Here is a 16,612-nt window from a genome sequence, read left to right on the forward strand (position 1 = left end):
ATTTCAATATGGTAATTTTAATTCCAATGCTTATGACATGCAGGTAATTAGCAGGAAAACTTGTTTTATACAAAGCCTGCTTGGATTGGTCAGCTCTCCCTGCCTGCCCAGCCCTCACTGTCTCTAAGACTATCAGAGCAGTAGTGCAAACACGGCTTTTTTCCATACCACGGGCATCCCAGATGTCTACAACTTGCTCCGCCCTTCACTTACACCTTCCCGGTGAGGCACTCCCTCACCTTGTCATCAAGACCGTGTTAAGTCACTTCTTTCCACGAATCCTATTGAGTGGATTTTCTTCTACCATACTTGTACAGTGGTCGCCGCATACGGTGAGGATGCAGCCGCGGTCGTTTTTGAGCTCACCCACCATATGCGGTGACTGCAGATTCTCAAGTCCGGCTTGGAGGTTTCAGCACCTGCCCTATAAGACAACACCCGGCGTATAAGACGACCCCTGACTTTTGAGAAGATTTTCCTGGGTTAAAAATTAGTCTTATACGCCAGAAAATACAGTACCGTATTTTCCGGTGTATAAGACGATTGGGGGTATAAGACGACTCCCAACTTTTCCAGTTAAAATATAGAGTTTGTGATATACTCGCCGTATAAGGCTACCCCTCTTCCAATGCACACCAAATAAAAATTTTTAAAAAATCAGATTTGATTTCAATATGGTAGTAATTTTAATTCAAATGGTTATGACATGCAGGTGCTTAGCAGGAAAACTGTCACTTAGCCAGCACTGAGCCAGGGCAGCCAAAGCAGTCTCAAAGTGCATTATTTCTGCAGTGTGTTTTGAACCATAGTCCAAGACTCAAGCCACTGCACCAGCTGGATCTACTTGACAGGAATCCTGAGGGGATAAAATACTGTGGAACCACTGAGTCCCTGAAGCAAAAGGAATTGTGCGACGCGTATCTTTGGGTTTTTTAAAATTAATTTTTAATTAATATTATGTCCAGTTCTGGGCACCACAAATAAAAAAGGACATTGAGAAACTGGAGCCATGTGTCCAAAGGAGGGTGACTAAAATGGTGAAAGGTCTGGAAACCATGAAGCCCTGTGAGAAGAGACTTAGGGAGCTGGGGATGTTTAGCTGGAGAAGAGAAGGTTAAGAGGTGATAGGACAGCCCTGTTTAAATACTTGAAAGGGTGTCACATTGAGGAGGGAGCAAGCTTGTTTTCTGCTGCTCCAGAGACTAGGACCCAGAACAATGGATGCAAGCTACAAGAAAAGAGATTCCACCTTAACATTAGGAGGAACTAAGGGACAGTAAGGGCTGTTGCACATTGGAACACACTCCCTTGGAAGTGTAGTGGAGTCTCCTTCCTTGGAAGGCTTTAAAGCAGAGGCTGGATGGCCATCTGTTGGGGATGTTTTGATTGAGAGTTCCTGCATGGCAGAATGGGGTTGGACTGGATGGCCCGTGCAGTCTCTTCCAACTCTATGATTCTATCATTCTAATCCTTAAATGACGTGTACTGAAGAACCCGAGGTTATCTTTTGCCCTATGCAGTGGTCCCCAGACTGTGCCCTTGAAGAGATGTTGGAGCTCATCTCCCAGAAGCATCAGCCATGTTGGTCAGTAGCCTGGGATTCTGGGAGCTGAAGTCCAGAATCCCCTTAAAAAAGCAGAGTTTGGGGAGCATTGTGGCCTATAGCAATGTTTCCCAAACTTTGGGCTCTAGATATTTTGGGCTTCCTCTCCCTGAATTCCTGACTGTTTGCTAGGTTAGCTGGGGCCTCTGGGAGCTGAAGTCCCAAGCCCTTGGAGGACCAAAGTTGGGGAAGCACTACCTTAGAGCCTTAACCCCTTAACATTTTTTAAATCCCCTTAAAAAGCAGAGTTTGCTCTTGAACAGCACAGTTTGGGGACCATTGATATATAATATTATAGTACCCCAAACTGTTCCCTTTAAGAAATTTTGGACTCCAGCTCCCAGAAGCCTCAGCCATGTTGGCCAATAGCCTGGGCTTCTGGGAGCTGAAGTCCAAAACCCCTTAAAAGAGCCTCCACTCACCTCTCTCTCGCAATCCTTCTCTGAGAACATTCCCAGCAAACTCCCCCAGGAGCCCCATTTGAAGGAGGACCTGAGGGGAATGGAGGAGACAAAGAGGTGAGGCTTGCTGCGGAAAGGAAGAAGGGAGAGAGGGAGGGAAGGAGGGAGGCGCCCGGTAGGTCCACCGCCATTCTGAGCTGATACCCTGCTATTTTTAAGGCACCTACCAAAGTAGCGCCCTCCTCCCCGCCCAGCCCAGGCAGTCCCATTCTCTGCTGTACTATTTGCGGTGCACTGCGCAAGGCTTCTTGGGAATTGTAGTCAAGCGCTTCACTTTTTATGTGAAGAAGAGGCAGAGCTGGGATGGCGTCGCCGGCTTCTGCAATTTTGCCTTACTCTCGGCCAAAGGGAAAGGGGTGGGTTTTGTAGCATAATGTACTCTACTCTTGGCATCAAGAAAATAAAAAGCCCAAGATTATCTATCTGTATCTGGCGCATTAGATGACCCCCGACTTTTGAGAAGATTTTCCAGGGTTGAAAAGTCGCCTTATACGCCAGAAAATACGGTAATCCAAAAAATAATCATCATGGGCAGAGTTCACTAGATGGGAAGTCTTATTTGTGGCCGAGTATTTTATTCCGGGAAGGCCTGTCAGAAGAGATCCGTCTTAATGGCTTTTTAAAAGCTCTCTAGATTGGTAATTTGACGGATCTCGTCCGACAGCCCATTCCTAGCGGCTGCAGAAAATGTCCTCTGGGAGGTCGCCGTCAACCTGGTCTTTAAGGGTTGTAATAAATTCCTCCCAGAAGACCTGAGTGTACGGGGCGGATTGTATGGAAGCAGGCGATCCCTTAGATAGGTTGGGCCCAAGCCATGTTTTGTTAGCAATGAAGTACTACACATCACAGCAACAATGAGATCACTGATTAAACCCAAAGGAAATTTTCACTTAAAAGGAGATGTGAAAATAGGAGAAAAGATGCAATCCAAAACAGTGTATAAACTTGTATTTTAATTCTTGAACTCCTGGAAAAGTCCTGTGCAGTAATGCAACTATGTACGGTTTTTATAGCAATGACAATTCTGGCTTTGTTATAAAGATGAATCAATTGCTGGCATCCTTTCTACTGACTTGCTAGCAAAGCCACTACATTGTGAAAGAGTTTGATGTACCACTATCAAGTGAAGTATGTTTCTGGCAATATAAAATGAGAATATGCTATCCCACTGAGACAGATAGTTGTAGAAAGGCTGGCATTGTGACCTTCTCACCTGCTCTTTCATTTCAGCGTAGACTTTTTCAGAGTTCAGCTCCACCTGCCGCTTAAACTCCTCCAGGGCAGCATCAGCCTGCTGGGCTTGCAGCCTCTGTACCTCCATCACCTGAGTCAGCTGCTCCTCCTTCTCCCTAGAAAGTCAGAGAAATTTTTCTCAGTGGAAGTATCAAATAAAAGAACATGTGTGCTGGTGCAAAAGAAAGGTCTTTAACCCTATCTACTGAAAATAGCATTCTGGTTTCAATTTTCTGTCCATATTTATACCAAATGACCTTAGGATATTTTTTGAGGAAGAGAATAACAAATCAAAGAATACATTGAATATTATTTTTACCGCATTCATTGAATTGGAAGAGCCTAAACACAGGATTGGGCTCCCATGAAAGTTTCAATGGCTTCAGCTGAGGCAAGGAAGCTTAAATAGCCTGGTTTTATTGTGTGACATAAATCATCGCTTAAATAATGTTAACACATAATCAAAAGAAATTTAATCAAGAAAATGTTTTGCAGTATGTGTCTACATTGTAAGCTTAAAGCATCAAGAGAAGCATATCCCCACCACCATCTCTTATAAGATAGAAAGAGGATTATTTGCTGCCTGGTATAAGTCAGATTATTAAACAGGGAAAACATGACATCCATTGGGAGCTTCTCAAGTCTATTTAGTGAAAACCTTTAATGCACAGTTATGACATCAATTCAGCATTAGCATGGGTGACACGACTTATGCTTCAAATGTGTATGATTATCCCAAGTCAACGTCAAACAGTGAAAAGGATAAAATGCAGGTATCAGGAGCACTGATGCATCACAAGTGACCATAATAAAATCTTTTCAAAATCATGCATAGGTTCTACTTTTGTAATCCCTCTTTTATATATGGGTGCTGTTGCAGTAGGAAAGTGCTTGATCACTCAATCAATTCTATTTACATAGCCTGCTTCCACAAACATTTGTGCAATGGAGTAATCTGGTGCAATCAGACCAAAAGGGATTTTCACTCCAATACTGTTGAGTTTGGGTCAAAGGAGCTGTAAAATGAGAATTCAGCACTCTCAATGATGACTACTGGAGAAGAAACAACAAAAACAAATGAGAGGGGATGGGGTAACCTGTGGGAGGATATGGCTGGCTGGCTGGAAAACAAATAGCAAGTACACCATACTGTAGAATTTTGTTGCAGCTCAGAATTGTTGGTAAGTACAAACATTTCCAATTGCCCTTGAGTGATGGCATCAAAGTGCAACATGATTTAACTATTTACTGTTTACATTTCACTTCTAAATAGTTCCTGTCTTTAAATCATGGCAGGGAATGTATAGCACTCCAGATGTTCATGGAATGCAACTTGCATAAGCTTTACCTGCCATAACCAAATGTGAGTGATGATAGAAGTTGTGGTTGAACAACATTGGGAACTAATATTTTACAAAATAAATTATGTATACTCCATTTGTATTCCTTACAGCTTTAATGGAAAAACACAAGTTTGGTGTGATTTATTACAATCAGCCATCCTTATCCACAGATATTTTTTATCCATGGATTGAAAATATTCAAAACAAATTACATAAATTCCAAATAGCAAACCTTGGCCTGTTACAGACTGCCAAAATAAAGCTGCTTCAGGTCTCTTTGGAGGTATGCTGTTTAAATGATGCATGGGTCCTAAGAGTCTGGAGGTCGCACCAAAGCCATGCTCCAGCCCTAAGGACTAGAGTGCAGCTTTGGTGCATCTTCTGGATTCTTAGGATGCATGCATCATTTAAACAACATGCCTCCAAAGAGACCCGAAGCAGCTTTATTTTGGCAGTCTGTAACAGGCCCTTGATTTTTCCATTTTATATAAGGAATACCATTTTGCTATGCCATTATATTTAATGGGACTTGAACATCCACAGATTTTGTTATCCACAGGGGATCCTAGAATCAAACCCCAGCAGACCAACTGTACTTTATAAAATAAACTGAAGAACAGCTTTGAAACAAACAGCTCCTTGAATTTATTTTCTTAGGTTCGTACATACATAACTAAATCCTTCAATATGATTATAGGTAAAGATTTTCCCTTGACAAGATTTTCTAGTCATGTCCAACTGTAGAGGGTGGTGCTCATCTCTGTTACTAAGCCGAGGGAGCCAGTGTTGTCAAAGGCAACTCCATGGCCATGTGGCTACCATGACTGCACAGAACATTGTTACCTTGCCACCAAAGTGATAACTATTTATCCACCTGCACTTTTACATGCTTCCAAACTGCTAGGTTGGCAGAAGCTGTGACTAGTGACAAAAGCTCACTCTGTGCCACGGTGAGTGGGCCTTGAACTGCCAACCCTGCGATCATCAGAGTCAGTGTCTTAACCACTGAACCACTGCTGTCATCATAACTAGTGACAATACCTCCTATGTTTATGAGAACCATAAACTTTCGTCATTTCAGAAAATAATAAAAATAAAAGACTGACAGATGACTCCTGTAAAATCCTGTAGCTCACAAGCAACACAGAAAGACAAGTATGAGTCCTGGATTTACCCAGAGTCCTGCTTTCCCAGCTGCAGAGGTGGAAGAGACATAGGGGAGGAGGGAGGCTTTCACAATTATATGAAACTGCTTGACTTTTAAGATCTTCAAGAGAGAGCTTTCTGTCCACCCCACCACCATTACAGGTGTATTTGGTGAAAAGTAGGGGAGAGAGCCCTCTTGGTGGCTCATCCCAGGTTGTGGTTGCCCATGGAAGGCTCAGTTGGCTCCCTGACTGCTCCCTTTCTGTCAGCAGACAAATGCTTTTTTTATTTAGGCAGGACTTTGGTTCTTATTTTACCGTGGCAGAAGGATCTTTTAATGAAGTGTGTTATGCCTCTATCCTCTTTGCTGTCTCTTAAGGTGTTTTAAACTATTTTAATGTAGTTCTTTTAACAGAATTGTTAATTTAAAAAAACTTTGTATCAAAAAGTACAGTACTTTGTTTTAATTTTTTTTGTAAGCCACACTAAATCCCATACCAAGAGAAAGGCAAAATATAAACAAAACAAATTTTCTTCCCACTATCTGAATACCCATCCTAGGAACTTCCATGTTGAGCACAGACTAATGGTGGAACTTAATTGGTTAATGGTTTTTGGCAGCATGAATTGATCCATTTTTGAGGGGAGGTGAAGCTTCAGGAGAACATGCTGGCCTCTTTTCCAGATGGCATAGAGAAGCACATAGTAGTGAACACCCATGTGGACCCCATTTGTTCCAATCCCAACATTTCTCCTGTGAGCAGGCTTTGTTGTAAGGTTCATCACTCAGCAGGCAGGTCAGACAACACTTATCACTCACTGTCCTATGCTGAGCCAAGGTTTTAACAGCAGTAAACAATAAAGTTGTAACAATTTAATTCCAACTCTGTATATATCTTCTTGTAAGGATTTTATGCTTAAATCCTTCTTGTGATCACTAGACTAGCAAATACAAACTATTAATATACTGAATAGTGCTCATTTAATATTGCTCATGGTAATGCAACACATAGAACAGTGATGGCGAACCTATGGCACACGTGCCAGAGGTGGCACTCAAAATCCTCTCTGTGGGCACACATGCTGTTGCCCTAGCACAGAGTTTGCCAGTTTCTTACTAGAAAGCCAGAGGGACATGGCACTTTGCAATAAATAAGTGGAGTCTGGGTTGCAGTTTGGGCACTCGGTCTGTAAAAGGTTCACCATCACTGACATAGAATCTGAGAATGTCCTCCCCCACTAAATTGATACTGTTTGTTGATACATCTTCTATTAGCTACCTAAATCCTTGATGTCAAGAAAGTAATTTCAACTTGTCCTCAGAAAGGAGCTATTAACAACTTTATAAATATGAGGTAATTATCTTGTGCTATAGTCAACAAATGACTCAAGAGTCAGGTCATTGTAAGACAAAGAGTTATAGGGTATCAACTGAGTTCAACTCAGTCATAGGTAATCAAGAAAGATAAACAAAGGAACAAGAACAAGGTCTTCAGCCAGTCAAAGAGCTCTTACATGAAGCTAATAATCCAGATAAACAAAGCCAGAAAGGGGAAAGACACAGACTCATCAATCATAGCCAGTCCAAAGTTCAATAGTATGCAAATGCTGAGAGCACTTCTAGACATTAAGACAGAATGGGAGATTTATAGGTAGCTGTCTCTAGCCCACTAGGTGCCTAGTTACTCAGCATTTTTTATTTAACAGACTGTGGGACTAGAAAGCCTCTCTTTATCTTTACTGTGAACTTCAAAGTAAGGGGGTGAGTCCTTGGTGTCTGCCATGGCTTGCTAAGGTGAGGGGCTTTCAATTGTTTCATTCCCCACCTCCTCAGATTCTGATAGGCTACCATTATCTGGAACATAAACTCCTGGCAATATGACTCTACGTCCAATTATTCAGATTCAGAGGGTGAGTTTGACAGTTATAGTACTTGACAAACTATCTTTCTTTTTTTAAAAAAAAAAATACGTTAATTACAGAATTGCTTAAGAAAAAATGCACTGAACTCTACTTAACCTTCAGAAATCTTTATTTATACATTTGCTTTTCTTCTAAGCATTAATCTTATGAATAGATGTTATACTCAAAAACCAGTTTTCATTTGTTTCCTAGGTTGCAGAGGCTGCATCTGAATGCTTTTTGTATATTTACATTGATAAACTGTGGTTCACAAATATAAAAACTGCTTGAATTGTTTCCTCCAGGCTACAGAGAAGTACCATTTCCATGAAGCATTAAAATATTCACTTTGAAGATTTTCCCCCCTGTAGTGCTCATTGTGGGGCATAGTACAGTATATGTATTTGTTAAAAAAAAGGAGGGGGGAGAAAAAACATTTTTCTTTAATTTTTTATATTAAAGATATAAGTATAGATTTAGAGGAATTATAGAAATCATCTCCATCTAAAGTCAACTAAATACTAGTTTCAGGAAACAAATAAAGTGGGAGTAGGTGCTATGGGCTATATTTTAGAGGAAGGAACTGGCAAAACCACCCCTGATCATTCCATGCCTAAGAAAACCCTATAAAATTCATGTGCTACAATAAGTTGACAGGAGATTTGAAGGCACATAAACAGACATTTCATATGCTTAAGCATTTGGTCAGATTAATTTCCTTACTTTCCTCTTCAAAGCTGTAAAGAAAAAGATAGAGGAAACTGTCATTCAGCTTAAATGAATAAAATAAAGAAGGCAGGAGAGGCGAAAATGGAAGGGAAAACCAACATGGACAAAAGATGGAAAGTACAGAGGAGACCTCTGCAAGTCATCAGTTCAAATCTCTGACAGGAGGGTGGATAGAGGGTAGGCAAAAATGAATAGAAGAAAAGAAAGGGTAATCTTCTGCAAATGATCATTCTACAACTCTGGTAACTGCAATCCATCCTTTTGTTGGGTTAGTGGGAAGAGAGGAAATGGACTGGCACAGAAAGAGTGTTGGGAGGAAGCAGTGGCCCTCCCTACATTTTGCTCCCACCTACATGTTAATGTGAAACAAGAGTTCCTTATTCCTGATATAAAGAACCAAAATGAATACAAGCACAGAATATACTGGACAGCCAACTGAAAAATTTCCTGGAACTACAGTGACCCTGAAAGTTTGGTTCCAGAGCATGCTACAGATGCCAAAAAACACAGACAATTGCATCCTATATTATTCAATGGCAGTGACATGAACATGCACACTTCAACACCTGCACATCAACAGTAGAGAATAATATGGGTGTGGTTGATGATCTGTAGGCCATCAAATTAGTAGATCTGAAGCCCACTGACATGGAGGACCCACTGTACGTGCCATCAGATATCACTTCTATCAGATTTAGAATTCAAGGTACAACAAGGGGGGAGAGCCATGCTGTTCCTTACCCCTGCTGGTATAATAGGGCCACTGGCTTCTATTTAAAAAGCAGTTCTCATATCAACTTAATTTTTTCCCCTCCCATTATTACAGCATCATAGGAAAAAATAAAGAAGGGAAGTAAGTGTAAATTAAAAAGGCTATCCTCTGATCAGGAGTGCCAGTGCAATGTAGTGGTTTGAGCATTCAACTAAAACTCTGGAGACCAGGATTCGAATCCCTGCTCAGCCATGGAAACCCACTAGGTGACCTTGAGCAACTCAAGGTCTTTCCTCCTCAGAGGAAGCCAAAGGCAAATCACCCTCTTAACAAATCTTGCCAAGAAAACCCCATGATAGATTTGCCTTAGAATCGCCGTTAAGTCAAAAACAATTTGAAGGCGTACAACAACAAAAGGCTCTTCTGATTTGCAAATCAGATTCAGATGAAGGCAGAATTAAAAGTGCACTTGTCCTTTTTGAGTCAACTAACAGAAGTGTAAGGAACCCCAATAACCTACACAACCATAGCCTAAACAACTATACCAATAGGTTCTCTGATTAGGCCATAAATCAACATGGCAAAAGACAGTAGATTTCATCTGGACATTTACAAACAGCTGTGAAGCTTATGAAAAGTAGAGCAACAATTTTTCTATAATTTTTCTATAATTAGCTTACTTGCTAATTAGCTTACTTGCTGTTCACCGCTATGATCTTTGGAATAGCAGTATATAAATAAAACATATTATTATTATTATTATTATTATTATTATTATTATTATTATTATTATTATATAATTCTACATGATGCCTACCAAGCATTCTGATTTGTCATGAAAATGTGGGCAGAAATGGGAAAAATAATTAGAAGGCACTGATAACATTCACACAAATGTGACTAGAAGCAATACTCCACAAATCAGGATATGTAAATAAATTTTAAAAACCTGTCAGGCAAGTTGACAGAATATTACATTTGAAAATATTATGCATCCCAGTCTCTCATCTTGCAGGCTTATTTACAACTTCAAAGAAATGGCATGATCAATTCAGACTATTTTATATACTACTTTTATAAATTCTAAGTCAACTGCATACATTTTTTCCTTAAACATGTCAACATGAATCTTTCATCATCACTAGAGCCTTATTAAAGGTTCTTTACCCACAGTAGTTATTCACAGAAACAACTACTGATTTTTATATATTTAACCTTCTGGCTTTTGAAAACATTTATATACAGAGCAAAATGCATGCATGGTACTTCACAACATATGAACAGATGCGCTTTCTTTGGAAATAGATTTTTACTTCCATTTCTGGGAATATGCATTAGAGTACAACAACAACTGAAGATCGTAACATGAACATTTTCATGTTACAAAGTACACAAATGTGAATGAACTGCCATCAATTAATAAGTAAGATACCTTTTGGAGACATTGGCGGGTTATAGACTGCCATTAAAGTACGCGCAGAGCTTCCGCACCTCCCTAACCCTAATACGCGCTCTGCGTGTAAAAAATGACAGCGGCTGTTCCAGACGGCCGCCGTCATGAAGACGTCACAGCCGCGCCACCTCTACACGGGGCGGCGCGGATGTGACGTCCTCGCTCTGCGCCAGGGCGCCTAGGGCGCCCTTTGTGCAAACCAGGAAGGAGCTCCATTTCGGAGCTCCTTCCTGGTTTGAGGCACCGCTTTGCTTCGCTGGGCGCAGCCTTCAGATGGCTGCGCCCAGCGAAGCAAGGGAGAAAGGGGCCAAGCGGCCCCTTTCTCCCCCTCCCTGCCACCGTGGGGTGTCCTTGGGGCTTGAAGCCCCAAGGACACCCCTTTTCAGGCTGCGGAGCCTCAGCGGCTGCCGTTCTGGCCGCTGAGGCCCCGATACACCGGGGAAAGGGGCGGGTACAGCCCGCCCCAAATAGGCGGTCTGTAACCCGCCATAGTTCACTGGGCTGATAGTTGTTGCATTTCATTCACATTCCTGGGAGTCATGCTCACATGCCATGGAATCCCCACAGGTTCCAAAATAGAACAAAACAAAACATCATGTTTGCTTCTCTTCTCAACGTACAGGCTTGTATGCAGGCAATGCAGCAGAGTATTCCAAGTAACGGATGATTTACATGTGACTATCTTATTTAGTTTGCCCTCCCCTCAAAGCCAAATTGCATAAGCTCTGGAGATCACATAATTCAACAGAAGAAAGGACAGAGAATAAGTGATGAACAGGGATACCGAAGGCAGCCCTCAGTCTTCCACGGCCTCCTTTTGGTCCGTCACACTCTCTGGGCAATCAGTGTCATACCTTAAGAGGTGTGACTGGGACATGGCTGTATTTAGTCCAAAGGGGATTCCTTCTATGTGCAGGCCCAGCACCCACATAGGGAAAGATTATGTCCTTCATGCTTAGACTTTTCTGTGTCGCATAAATTAAGAAAGAACTTAACATATTGCATAGCTTAAAATATTATTTTTTATTAATATACCATGGAGATAAGGTGCAATTAAATGCCTTGTATGAAAGGCAGCTATCACTAGCAATGCACACAAAATAACTTTTGGCCATTTCTTATAATCAAAAGCCCAACCTTATGTACGTTATTACTGCTTTTTCTTCAGATAGAAGGTGAGAAAGACGAAGCGACAATAAAGTCATTCAAACAGAATGACAACTAAACCAACCCCAGATCAAAGGAATCAAGAAGAAAGGCTGAAATGTGAAACTGAAATATTTATTGCCTTGAAAACATCATGCCTGTCCTGTCCCTGGGCACTTTAATATTGTGAAATTGTTAGAAAGCATTCTAAGTTGTATTCATCACTGCTGGCAAATGAGCCAAAAATTTAAGGAGACAACAGCCTTGTTCATTATTCAATAGTTCTGAATATGATATGGCACTTCTTGTTTAAAGTGGAGGAAAACAAATATTGAACTGAAGAACTGTTTACATTTCATACAGTTTGTGATGTTAACATCAAAGTGACTGTATGCATCATTTTAAATACTAAACTAAACCACAATTTTAAAAAACAACAACATCAGCTTTAGTTTTTATTGTTATATCTCCATACTGATATAATATAAGAAACTGAATGATTCTATACTGGAGTTCAAGAGGAAATTGCTCATACACCAAAACAGTACTTCTTATTAATCATATCATAGAATGTAAAAACAGGAAACGAAGCAGAATAAGAGATCGTATGAAATTTTGGTCTAGGATGAAGAAAAGAAACAGGAGACCAACTGAATGAATTTTGCAAGGCCAGCAGTTTGTTTATCGCAAACACGTGCTTCAAGAAACCCAACAAGTGACTATATACATGGACTGTACACATAGCCAATATAAAAATCAAATACCAAAAAATAGAATAAAACCAAAGAAGCACACTAAACCAACCATCATTGTGGAATATAACTTGAAGAACATTCCCATATAACTTAAAGAAAACTTCAAGCAGTTAATGACAGACAAGATAGAACCAAAAGTACAAGGTGACACAAATAGACTCAGAAAACTGAATTAAATCAAATGAAAATTTAAGCCATATTTCCTGATAAGGATTAGGGAGACAGAGAGCACAAGTTGTTCTGCATATGCTCAGAGGCTTTCAGAACATTTCTAGTTAAGAATTCTTCACCCCTAATTCATTGACTGATCTTTGTACCAACCGTTTATTATTGCATCTGCAGAGATCAATGTCTTTCCACTGAAACTGATACCTCTTTCTTTCAGCTGGTAAATATCTTTTAGTTAGGCAGACCTTTGGTTTTAACTCACTGCAGCAGATGGAGTTTTGGTTTTATTTTTGTTTATTTATTTTATTTATATGCTACCCTTCTCCTGAGATGGGCCCCAAGGCAGCTCACACAAAGACTCTGCTAAAAACAAAACATTTTAAAACACAATTGAAACCATTCCATTAAAACAAAAGATTAAAAACAGTATAAAATCATTGAAATATATACAAAAGTTAAAAAAATAAATAAAGCACCCACCCTATAAGGAGCCTCCCTCCAATTAATTATACATTAAAGGCCTGCTTGAACAAAAATCTCTTTGCCTGACAGGAAAAGCAGAACAGCGAGTGGCCAGCCCAGCTTTCTATTGAAGTAAAATTCAAAGGCTGAGAGCAGCCACTGAGAAGGCTCTCTCTCATGCTCTTACCAAACCTTGGGGGGGGGGGGTATGTGTTTTAGTCTGTTTTAAATGTGTTGTTTAAATATTTTTTAATTTGAGTTTTTTCATTGAATTATGGTTTGTGTTTTAACCTTTGCATTAGTTGTAATTTCTTTTAAAAAGTTATTAAGTTATTAAAAGCTGCCCTGAATTCTGTGCAGGGAGAAAGGCAGGGTATGAATTAAATACATACATACCTACATCTTTCCTTTCTCATTTTTAACATGTGGTGAGAACTATGTGGCCTTCCAGATTTGCTTCATCACAACTTCCAGTAAACCCTAGCCAGTTCTGTCAATGGTGAGAAATGCTGAAAGCTGCAGTCCAACAACTGGAGGGCCACATTATTTCCTCCCTGCTTTAAATCTCTCCTTGTTAATATTAAATAAACAAGACATTTGAACATGCTGGCAAGCATGGGAAGGAGTAAAAAAAGAAAAAGAAAAAAGTGAACAGAGAACAGAGACAAAGACCCCTGATAAAACTTGATTGCACAGGTTTAAGATGAGATCCCATAGTTTAGGACAAACGTTCACAAACTAATAGTTTTCAAATGTGTGTAGGCTCCACCACTGTGAGGCAACAATATATTATAGGCTTTGTCTAAATGAGAACGTGTTCCTCTTGAAAGCTTTGGAGTTCACCTGGATCCATCTTTGCTCACTGATCCCTGGAAGCAACTGTGATTAGGCATTGTTTTGATTTACAACCCAATGACAACTGAGCGGCTCTAGCATGCTGACTCTTAAGGAGGTGACAAGAACCCTGAACTGTATCACTGTCCATTGTTTTGGTATTATTCCTTTACTGCAAGACAAACAGGGCTGTGATTTCTTCCTGAAAAATTTGTTGGATAAATGCCATAGTGTCCATTATGAGGTATTTGATGAACAGGGAGATCACATCAAAGCTGATTAATTTGTCTCCGGGTTTGAGTTCAAGGTTGTTAATTTTTTCTATGAAGTGAGCTGAGTTCCTGATGTAGTTGGAGGGGGCGGGGTGTTGCCCTATATGGGTTTGTAATTGTGTGGCCAGAAACTTAGCCAAGTCATGCATGGGGGATCCAATGGTGCTCAATATGGCTTGGAGTGGAATGGAATCCTTGTGGAACTTGGAAAATTTTTCCAAAAGATATTACTGCGCTGTTTGAACATTGCCTCACCACAAGTTACTTCCAGTGGGACAATGGATTCTGTGAACAGAGAGATGGAGTGGCAATGGTAAGCCATCTGAGCTCTGAAACTCTGAAAGTAAACAAAGTTTGGCTATCAGTCCTGAAAAACACCAAAATCTAGACTCAGCACATGCAAATGAACATCATCCAGGGTCAGGGGGGTTTCCCAGCAGACAATGGATCACTAATTAAATAGAAAGAAATCTTCCTTGTATATCCTTCCACCCTGAGGCCTTGCCATTCACCATCAGACCAACACAGAGATTAACATGTAAATCACTTCCTCTCAACCAAGGGTCACACAGTACATATACCCCACACACCTCAATGCCAGCATTCTCTGTGGATGCCAGCCACAGATGCTGGCAAAATGTCAGGAATAAACTTGCAGAACATGACCGCATAGCTGTGTAAGACTGCATCTTGTAACCATGATGTCATTTATGATGGTGAGGAATCTGTCATCTAGTGTAACTGTCCTACTGAGGATACAGCAATGTGTTTATGAACAAAGCAGAACAGAAGAATGCAAATGGAAAAGGAATGTTTTGAGCTACACTTTTCTTGCTAGCCTTAATAGGCCTCAGGGGAAATTGGGGGGCAGGGGGAGGATCAGCTTGGAAATGGTTAATGGGATACTTTTTCTTTAAAATGGAAACTATAAAACAAGAGTTCTATATAGTTCCTATCCTCTGTTCATATTTTACATTGTGCCCCATAGAGTGAGGGTTATGTCAGCATGTTCAATAGGACTAAAGGAATGTTTACAATATGACGGAAACTTTGACTACTTTTGCTCTAAATGGTTTCAGATGCTCAGAGTACTGAGTGAAGAACAGCTGTTTTTTTCCAATGGTGGGGGGCCTTAAAAGGAAAACACACACATACACACATATGCCAGACTCTTCAGTCCTACATTTTATGTGAATTTTAAAACATGGAGCTTACTGCTGGAAGTAGTAGATGAAGGAGGCAATGAACTGGACAAATGTAAATTAATATACTTATACTTTCAAATATAAGCCTGAACTTTGACAGCAGTGAAAAAAAGAGGGCAATTAAGGATGGTCTATTACTGAAGACCTTTCTTAGCAATAAACTACCAATGTAGCTTTCAAAGATTAGAAGAGGCAGAGAATGATACATAAATTTCCATAAAATATTTGTAGTTGCTTTGGTGTCAAAATACAATTGTAAACTTAAACATAAAATCTCAGTGACTCTCTATATTAGTCTCACACAGACATTAAAGTCAGTTACCCTGATCTAGCTTAATGTTTCCATGTACAGATATCTGATGGGATGGAGAACAATATGCTAAAATAAATGCTGTATGTACAGTACCTCATTCATTAAACAGTAGCAAAAATGCACAGCACTAGTTCGGCTTCCTCAGGCTTCCTGGCAAAGTACTGACAATCTCGTTTTAAAGGGGGGAAGGAAGGAGCCTGATTCAGCCTCTGCTCTCAACTCCTTTTCTGCATGAACCTATGATTAGTACAGTACAACTACTAAAATGAACTGGGCTATATGTAGATAGCTTCCTGTTATGACATGCGCACATGGATGCATAAGGCCACGTATTTTATGACCTCCTGAATTAAGACACTCCAACAGTCTTATCACATTTAGAAAACTGCCCTGCCACAGACACAGTTTTATTTCAAAGCAAAATGTGAGAAACAGGAAAATCTTGCTGAAATATATATATTAATTTTAAAAAGGAATAAACAATTGACTTATTAAACAATAATGTTTCAAGGCAACAACCCTATTTACAGGAAGCCCTCCCATCATCTGATGGTTTAGGGACCAAGGGACTGTCAAAAAGGGAAGTTCGTTGAAAAGCAGAACCCAGTCATTTTTTAAGTTTGCAAATGTAAGACTGAACACTTGATGGCGCCAAGTTGACTGGGGGGACAGCACACAAAGCAGACTGAGAGGAAAAACAACTAGCTATGTCAACTGAGAGGGAAAGAAGGAGCAGCAATCGCCAAAAGAGCAGCCCAGGGGTTTAAAGTGTGTTTTGTTGTTGCTGTTAACTCCCATTGAGGTAGCCTCGACTCATGGCAACCCTGTAACATCTACAAGACACCTTATTCTTCACTGCTTTGCTCAGACCCGAC

General features: G+C 40.3%; 1 protein-coding gene across 11 annotated transcripts in view; it reads right to left on the reverse strand.

The window, feature by feature from the left end:
* CEP112 (centrosomal protein 112) overlaps positions 1 to 16,612 on the reverse strand; it is a 402,980-nt gene that overhangs the window by 233,733 nt on the left and 152,635 nt on the right. For all 11 annotated transcript variants that reach the window (XM_089540765.1, XM_089540791.1, XM_089540808.1 and 8 more), the window contains one exon: positions 3,278 to 3,413. In XM_089540765.1, coding sequence (XP_089396891.1) covers positions 3,278 to 3,413 — 136 coding nt within the window. The remainder of the gene's footprint in view (positions 1 to 3,277; positions 3,414 to 16,612) is intronic.

Source organism: Sceloporus occidentalis, unplaced genomic scaffold (assembly GCF_023333645.1).
Source record: "Sceloporus occidentalis isolate IW3139 unplaced genomic scaffold, rSceOcc1.0.p SCAF_1, whole genome shotgun sequence".
Taxonomy (NCBI): domain Eukaryota; kingdom Metazoa; phylum Chordata; class Lepidosauria; order Squamata; family Phrynosomatidae; genus Sceloporus; species Sceloporus occidentalis.